The sequence below is a fragment of the Lygodium microphyllum genome, chromosome 13 (genome assembly GCF_053477565.2).
Source record: "Lygodium microphyllum isolate KBCC chromosome 13, Lygodium_microphyllum_v1.1.10, whole genome shotgun sequence".
Taxonomy (NCBI): domain Eukaryota; kingdom Viridiplantae; phylum Streptophyta; class Polypodiopsida; order Schizaeales; family Lygodiaceae; genus Lygodium; species Lygodium microphyllum.
The window spans coordinates 122,785,273-122,794,981 of NC_141147.1; the positions used below are offsets into that span (position 1 = coordinate 122,785,273).

The 9,709-nt window shown below is 39.3% G+C and overlaps 1 protein-coding gene across 1 annotated transcript; it reads right to left on the reverse strand.

The window, feature by feature from the left end:
- Positions 1-1,491: 1,491 nt before the first annotated feature.
- Positions 1,492-6,975, reverse strand: LOC148027159 (protein trichome birefringence-like 11). The gene is made up of 4 exons (XM_087691703.1): positions 6,064-6,975; positions 4,006-4,395; positions 3,759-3,917; positions 1,492-2,500 (listed from the first exon to the last, which is right to left on the reverse strand). The coding sequence occupies exons 1-4, from the start codon at positions 6,693-6,695 to the stop codon at positions 2,203-2,205; spliced, it is 1,479 nt and encodes a 492-aa protein (XP_087547829.1). The 5' UTR covers positions 6,696-6,975; the 3' UTR covers positions 1,492-2,202.
- Positions 6,976-9,709: the final 2,734 nt, after the last annotated feature.

Here is a 9,709-nt window from a genome sequence, read left to right on the forward strand (position 1 = left end):
ATTGGATATGCCTTCCTCTTGATAGGCTCATTGATGATCTTAAGCCCAAATTTCTATATCTTTGTGGAAAAGTAAGGAACTTCCAATCAATGCTAATCATGTTTCTCATTCTCTTAATGCCATGCTATACCAAGAATAAGCCCTATAAGGGTCAACTTGAGCCAAAAATGGTTGAAACAAACAACTCCATTGAATGTTTTCTAATCTCATAGAGTTTCCCAATAGATTTTGTGATGCAGCTCTAACATGCAATGGAAAAATGGAGAGTTTCAAAACTCATGCTTCATCCACAATTTTTTGACCTAATCATTTTGCACCTTCTCAGTGCACTCCATGGAAATGGCTTAGTGGTGCAAGCAAGCTCACTGAATATGATATTTGACCTAGCCATACTCACTCATTCTATGTTTTCGTTGTCAACCAAAAGAAGTTTCATTTGGCTAGATTATTTCCAACCTTGTTGTCATAGCAAATTAGAGCTACTATGAGGTTGTGTTTTCCTCTTCATTTTAATGCATAAGATACAAATCATTAGCATATAATTAGGCCAAGAGGCATGAAGCATCAATCAATTGAAGGCCTTGCAATGTTTACTTTTACGTCAACTTATGCATATATAAAGGCAAGGGATGAGGGATAATAACATATAGTCACTCAAAGGACACCCTTGTCCAACAAATTACCAATTATCTAAGCATTTGACAATTTTATTTCCTTTTGTATAATAGGTAAGTCCCATCCCTATGTTGCTAATAAATGTTGTGTTTTTTTTTTTGGCTAAAACCCATCCTAGTCATGATATGAGATATGAAGTCCTAATACACAATTTTGAAGGCCTTTGCCTATCCACTTTGAATCAATAAGGCATCTTGATTGGTGTATTTAGCATGCTCAATACATATCAATACATTAGTTATGTTGTCCAACATATATCACTTGAGAATTGAAGTACATGTACATATTATGAATCCAACTAGGGGGAAGGTAGAATCGTGATGAGGAGGGGCCGAACATGAGTATAAAAAGATTGTAGGTGTGGTTAGTAACCCTTGTAGAATCTATGGATATATACTTGTAAATGCAAGGAAGCAAAACCTATCACAGTGAATTATACAAGACCATCATACTTGCAAATTACAAACTCCCATCGTCATTCTTTTATTGATGTTCTCTAACTCCTGTATGACATACATTTTCTTCAATTTGATGCTAGTCCAACAAAGAGTTGGATCCAAATCTTTATTTTGTTGAGTAGCCATAGCACACTACAAATCATGATTGGCTAACAAGAAGATCATGCATGCATGTGTGTGGAAGAATGGACCTTATAGGAAAATTTGAATATTGCTTATGAGTTGCTTTACGTTCAGTATTAAAAGGAAAAAAACTTCATGATTATACTCATAGTAGAGATAGAATGTAAGAAAATAAAATTTTTGCAAGTTTTCATCTCGTGGTTTATATCCACAAGATATGAAAAGAGATTGAATATTGATTGTTGAAATCTTTGATGACCTTTGATTTTATGAAAGAACTTGGGGCTTTGTTGAAAGATTCAAGATATGCTTGAATTACAAGTGTTATCTAAGAGTGGAAAGCAAGGGTGTGCTTTGGAGCCAAGAACCTTGCATGGATGAGGGATGTTGAATGAGGAGGGCATGGATGGGAGATGTCAAATAGAAAGAGGGATCCCACTCTAGTACGGAGCTAGGGTTAGAAATCTATAATATGTGCATTGGAGAGATGTGCTAGACAAAAACAGACTTAAGCATAACAAGAGACATTGGTTAATATACAAAAACTGTTGAAGGGGAAGAATAGGGAAGAGGATGGGGGACAAGGGGGATAGCAATGTGCTAAAGTGTGGTAGATGCATGGTGTGTGTGTGTGGAACTTGTTGTTTGTGACATCCCCTTGAAGATCGGGGATGTAGGAAGGTTTAGGAAAAGATGGGTTCACCTCATCCCAAAGGACCTCAGGTTAGGGTGATGTTGCATGCATAGCTTGCTCTTCTATTTTGGACATGTAACAAGTAAAGTGAGTTGTATAGGTTAGGAGGGCGAGTGTGTGTGTGTGACATGACATTGAAGCCTTGAAGGACAAATACCAATCGGGGGGGGGGGGGGGGGGGTTTGAGTGATGAGGGTTTTATTTTAAAAAAATTAAAAAAAGGGAAGGGGTGGCCGGGGGGGTTGTGACTTGTCATGATATGAGGCTAGCGTAAAGGAGGAGGTTCCACGTGTCGGGCAAGCCAGGGAGGCACCAATGGCTGCAATCCTGCCTGGTGGTGTTATGGTGAGGGGCGGGCTGGTTGTAGAGGGAGGAATGGGCGTCCGGGCGCTGGGCGGACAGACCGGTGATGTCCAGAAGGCGGGCGACCGGCACGCCCGGTAATATCTCCCGCAGCAGCACCGCGTTCTGCCACGCCTCCTCCCCCGCCTCCTCCCGCAACGGCTCCGTCTCGTTGTCGCATCCGCCCCCTCCCTGCCACGTCCCGCCCCTGCAAGCCAAACACCCCACACACCCCTTTTTATTCCTTCACATCATCTATCTATTAGGACCCCCCAAATTCACTTCACATTTGGCACAATGACAACATCCTCTCATGCCTTGTTATTGCTCCTATTTTTCAAAGTTGCCAAGAAGTGTGCTAAAGCTGTAAAAAAGCTTTTGCCACTACTCTAGCACTATAATGTTAGACATAAAAGTAGTTACGGCGCCACCATTGCGATTTCCTATAACAACATTTCTTTGAGCATGAACCTTGTGGAAGATATCTATACATCTATTTTCATCCCTAGGTCTTAACTATTATTGGTATTTCATCCCTTTACTCAAAAAATGATGCATCAATAGGGTCATGCATCCTATAAGCCTTAAGAAATCTTGGTTCCCTATGCATTAACAAGTGAATAGAAAATCCGGTAGAGTGATTGATAATAGTGGACTTGTTTAGGTTGGATTGTCATAGTTATGTAAACAACTTATAAGCATTATTTGCAAGATTTATAGTGTTATACATACATATGGCTAGTGTAGAGGATGCCCCACTAATGATACCAAGTTCTAGAGTAGGGGTAAGCAATCTAGAAGGAAACTTGACTTTGTGGAAGAGATTAGCTCTCTACCATGACCACATAAATGTAGACAACTAGCTTCTAACTTGTGTCGTAATCACCAATGTGCTATGTGGGTGTAACACATTAAATGCCAGCACACTAGAAAAGGACCATGATAAGATGCCAAAGTTACAACATACCAACTCCCAAATCATGCAAATGATGAAAATAAGTAAGATTTGTGATGTTAGTATCAAACCTTTAATGCACAAAATCCTCAAAAAAATGCTACCCTATTCAAGGAGTTATATAACCTTTTCCACAAATGGAAGATAAATGTAGCACATTGTTTCCACATTAAAATGGCCTTCTGCATGGCCTTAAAAACATGATGTAAACTTAGATAATCTATGAAGTGAGGCTCTTTGTGTGGCACTAGATATGATTAAGATTTGGGTTTGATGTCCGAATGGAATATGTTGCAAAAGGTTACTCTTAAGCCATTTATATATAATTATCAAGATAAGCAATATGCATCATGTCAAACATGACCATTAGTTTTCTCACAAAATGCTTATTCCTTGTTTTTGAAATTCTAAAGAGAATGTGTGTGCACACAAAGCACTATTAACAACCAAACATCGAAATGGGCAATAGAGACTAACTAGCTTAAATTAATTAATAGATATAGTTAAGCACCTGAAATGAGCTGGTGCATAGTTTCGAAAAAAGACTTGTGTTTTGTTGAAGTCAATTTCCTTGATCACCCAATCCCTCCAAGTGCGCATTGCCTTGGTGAATCCTTCCTTCACCTTCATACTCTTATTCACTTGTCCATCTACTTCAAAGTAACATCCACTTGAAAAAGAATAAAAGAGGTTAAGGAAACAAAAGTTAATATATCTTTGAAAATGAAAAGACAAGCGTGTTTATTGAGAGTATATACCCTTTTCGTGTTTTCTCATAATTCCACCAATGGCCTGCATTGAAGACAAGGATATTGGCACCACGCCAATATTTGGAGGACCAATCCATTGTGTCCACTTTTAAAGATATTCTAACACCTTGTGGAGAGTTCCGAGGAGGGTGGCCTTGAGGTACAAGGAAAGGGGACCTATAATACTCCACTGTGCAATTGTAGTCTTGAAATTTGAAGATAAGGAATCCCTTATGCTTTGTTATGGGTTGTCCATTTACTTCATATATGCGTGTCTTGTTAGGCACAACTTGTGCAAGCATACATAGCATTGATTCCCATTGATTTCGACCAATAGAGTCTCCAACAAAAACAAGCCGAGATCCTTGAAGCCTTTTGAGCATGTCTCTTGCATCAAAACTACATAATTCATTGATTGCTTTCAATAAACTATGAAATTAACTTTAGACAATAGTTACATACTACAAGATTTACATTAGCATTGTATAACCATGATGAACACTCTAATTGAAATAGAGACCTTAACTATATATACGTCAATCTTTGTATTAATGAGGGAAATTAAAAACAACACCTTAGGCCCAAACTTTTAAAAATATTGTTTGTGTTTTTTTGTTCATGGAAAAGAGATTAGAAAAGAGTCATATGTATATGCACATATATAAACATTGGCACGCACGTTTGGGGGGGGGGGGGGGGGGGGGCAGGGGGAGGCGCACAGAGAGAGAGAGAGAGAGAGAGAGAGAGAGAGAGAGAGAGAGAGAGAGAGAGAGAGAGAGAGAGAGAGAGAGGTTTTACTTTGTATGAACAATCCATTATGGTTCGTGTGTATACACATGTGCGTGTGTACACTTGTGTGGGAATGTGTGTATGCCTCTTATTTTTGAAAAGGGAAGACAACATAGCATTACAATTTTCCCACTTCATGATGCACTTTGAAATTGTGGTGTCTTTTTAATATATAGCGTACACATTTGATTATAACGAAATAAATATGTACATCATCCCTTATATGGGAAAGTTACAAAGTTCAAACTCTTCAAGAGCTAAGCCACCACTTTGACTACATTAAAAAATGGGTAGGAAACTTGTAAACTAATAAGGGAAAATTGTCTTGAAAGTAGAACGTGTCAAAAAAGTAAGCCTCAAGCAACCTTTTCCGCTGAATCTCTCATTGAAGTTAGCATATTGACAACTTTAAGTCATGTCTCCCCTTAAAGGCAATGTGCATTGGACAACCTAACAACCCTCATGCGTGTGTGTATATATATATATATATATATATATATATATATATTATATCTTGAATGCAACAACCTTGATCCTCCCAATGATATTGATTGATTACTAGAAGGTACAAGCTACAACACAAATGCTCACAAAGTAATAGCAAAAAACAATACGCGCAAGTGGATACGGAAGACCATTTACATGTTTTACATGTTCCTATTGAGCATTAAACAATATCCTAAACAAACAACTTTTTTGGTAATGTGGAAATGTAATGCCTTCAATTTACCATCACATACGGAGTTTTACTTATCATTGACACTATACTCATTGCTTTCATAATTGCAAATGTCTAAGTAGCATTTAGCTAAGGCACCATAACTAAGAGTACAAAATACATGTAAAGACGTTGCATTCATAGAGTTCCAATGTTGCTCTAAGGTATGGAAGTGAAGTATATTAATAAGCATTAAAACTACCCTAAACTTTATGATAACATTTAGCTGGGCTGGTACAAAGGGTATGTTAAAATGTTATGGAGTGGTCATAAGAAGTTTTTAACATTTTCCCATGTGGGAAAACGTGCTCTTTTCCCTTGTTTTTGATGGCACTACATGCCTAGGTAAGCTGCGGTTAGGGGCAAGGGGCTGCCGGCCTCCACCACACTAAGCTAGCTATGTGTTGCTCCAATGATGTTGTCATAATTTACAATGTGGGAATCAATGGAAAAATGTCTAAAACTTCTTGTGAGTGCAAAATTTTGCTCTCATAAGCTCCTTAGCTAGGGTCCTAAAATTTTAGAAAATTGAGAGAGAGAGAGAGAGAGAGAGAGAGAACCTGGGCATGTCGCACCCGGAGGGCTGCCATCTCCACCTGAGATAATCTTGATCAGGTCTACCATTTTCTTGGCATCTGAAGCCTTCGTCTATGAAGGGGCAATCCCGGGAGGCATACAAAGGATACGATTCATCTCTCACCCACCTCCCCACAAACAGATTGCACCTCTGATGACGATCACCCTGAATTTGCAGATAAGGAGACCTATCCACAACCTCAATATCACTTTCGTCGTCCTCTTCTTCTTCTTCTTCTTCTTTCTTCAGATCCTTCTGCGCTCCATTCCCTGTATCAGATGAGGAGCTCCCTTTGAGGGGGGAAGGCGACGGATAACTATCAGTAGAGGGGGGTTCAATTGTGATGGTTTGCCATGGTTTTGGTCTAAGATTATGAGAAGGATAAGGGTTGAGGGTTTCCTGTAGTGGATCTGCAGCCTTCCAGGGCCCAATGTTGGAGAGGAGAGCTCCTATGGAGGTAATCTGGACAATGTCAAAGTAGACGAAGCCGAAGAGGAGAGAGATGCAGGCAAGGATGAAGATAGCGAAGGCGCCTTGGTACTGAGCTAGCTTATTAGTGGGTGAAGATGGGTTGTGGGGAGCGAGGTAAGTGCGAATCAGAGAGAAGAGGTCCATGGGAAAGGGATTAGGCAAGGATAACCTGCTTCATGGCCATAGCCGCATCAGGAGAGAGAGAGAGAGAGATTGAGTGTGCGAGTGAGTGTGTGTGACAGATACAGGGGGAGAGAGGGAGGGAGGGAGGGAGGCTGTCTGTGACTCGGGGGAGTGAGCTGTCCCTGCGAATGTGACTCCGAGGAAGATTTGTATAACTTCCTTGTCGATCCAAGAACGAAGAAGGGGAAATTGGAATGGATTAAAAAGAAAATAACCATAGCCTAATATGCCTATCAACCATCGGCTGCAAAATATTAAAAGCCCCCCCATCGCTCGTTTCCCAAAACACCCACCCAAACTTGTAAATTTGCAAACGAATCCCGACTTGCCACGTGTGCCTCATGTTAAGGTGGGTTCAGATTAGAGCGAACCGACGGGCAAAATAAGAGCTAAGCCACACCTAAGTAACATAGCCTACTAAGAGGCTTCTTCAAGACATAATTGTCTTAGGCCTTTACAAAAAACCTTAAAATTTCCATCAGCTAGTTTACATCCCTTATGGAGTACCTCTACAAATGGTGTACGTGACAATTTTGTTCGACCACTCTTGACTTTCTGTCAAAACTTTGGTGAGTTTATGGAGTAGCTCTACAAATGGTGGTACTCCCATTAACTTGGAGAAGTCCAAAGACTTGGCAATCATTCATTAGTGGGAATCTTATTCTCTCTCTTAAAGACCTTCTTCTCTCTCCTCTACTCTCTCTCACCTCAAGCACCTTGTCTCTCCTTGTTTTAGCACAAGTGGAGCCCTTGCATAGTCAAGGTGTGGGTGGCCTTGGTGCTTTCACTCTCCCTTTTACTTGTTTAAGCTTGTCGACTTAGATGTGGCATGGCCCTAAGTAATCTTGTATCCAGCTTGGCATAGGTGGATGGCATCAAAAAGCAAGGTTATACATACCATCTCAATTTACCACATGGACCACTTCGCTATATGAAAGCAAAATAAAATGCATCCATCTATACAACTTATAATCCATGAATTTCAAAAGCCTACCATCACACCTATGTGGCATGCATATAGTACTTCCAAACCAAGGCTTTATTATTTTTCAAGACTATAATCTAACATCGTAACAAGTGTCCAAAGAGTCACAAATTTTGTTTGAAGCCAATATTTAGATGCCAAATTTGAATTGCTTATGGTGGGAAACCTAAGTCATGAGTGTGCTAACATATGAATAGTGCCCATTGAACAACACACCGCATGGACCATTTCCTTGTGATTGTAACACGAGTGTGAATGGGTGCTCCTCTCAATTCTAACCTTATAGGATTTCTCATCACATACAACTATTAAGCATAGAAGGCACGAGTATGCATAAAAGAATTCCTCTTACATTTCCTCCATAAATATGTACATCGTTCAACTTCATATTGGAAGATGTGCTTGGATTTGATGGAGATTTTGAGTAAATGTGAAGCAATAGCATTCCTTGAGACAACAAACACGTGCCACTAATGGAGAAAAGTGGATAATATAATTGGCAATGAAGGAGCTAAGCAAAAGTGAGAAAATTAAAAATAAGTAATTATACTAGTGTTTCTTGTGCACTTTGCATGTGTGGAACACTAGGTTGCTTCATGGAGTGTGAAGCTATTGTGAAAGAGCAGTGTTGCAAGTCCTTCTCCTCTCTCTCTCTCTCTCTCTCTCTCTCTCTCTCTCTCTCTCTCTCTCTCTCTCTCTCCCTCCCCACACACTCTCTCTTCGTCTATCCACACAGACACATACTCTCTCTCTCTCTCTCTCTCTCTCTCTCTCTCTCTCTCTCTCTCTCTCTCTCTCTCCACACACACACACACACACATACACAATCTCTCTCCTTTTCACTCTTGATTCACTTCTTTATACACATACTCTCTCCCATTTTCACTCTCTCAATTCACTTCTTTTCACACTCTTCTCCCTTCACTTATACATACACACACACTCTCTCTCTTTCTTCGGTTTTTTATCTCCCCCCATATATATATATATATATATATATATATATATATATATATATATATATATATATATCCACTCTAAGTTTCCACTCTAAGTTTCACTTTAAAGAATATATAGGCTCCCAATAATATTAAAATTCAATTAATAAATTTGAAAATGTTTATGATCCCTCCCCTCTCTCTCTTTCTCGTGTTAATTGGTGGTGAATACTATGACCCCTTCTTCTTTTTCTCATGTTAATCATTAAAAACTCTTTTTTTTCTCACCATTTCTTAATTATCTTTCCAAATTGATTTTGATAAGGTATCTTTTTTCATAATGATTTTCTTTGTCATGATTCTCTCTCTCTCTCTCCCCTGTTTCATTTCTCTTGCTCACCCCTTGCTCCATTTCACATCTCTCTCTCCCCACACACACTCTCTCTCTTTGTCTATCCACACAGACACATACTCTCCCTATTTCTCTCTCCACACACACACATTCTCTCTCTCTCTCTCTCTCTCTCTCTCTCTCTCTCTCTCTCTCTCTCTCTCTCTCTCTCTCTCTCTCTCTCTCTCTCTCCACACACACACATATATACATATACACAATTTCTCTCCTTTTCACTCTCAATTCACTTCTTTTCACACTCTTCTCTCTTCACACACACACACACACACACACACACATATGTATGTATGTATGTATGTATGTATGTATGTATGTATGTATGTATGTATGTATCTCCACTCTAAGTTCCACTTTAAAGAATATATAGGTTCCCAATATTATTAAAATTCAATTACTAAATCTGAAAATGCTAATGATCCCTCCCCTCTCTCTCTTTCTCGTGTTAATTGGTGGTGAATACTATGACCACTTTCTCTTTTTCTCATGTTAATCATTAAAAACTCTCTTTTTTCTCTCCATTTCTTAATTATCTTTCCAAAGGCTAGGTCCACACTAAGGCGGCAAGAGTTCTAACAATTTAGAGGAGATCTACCATGAGTTCACACTAATGGTGAAAGTGTGTGGAAATATATTTATTATG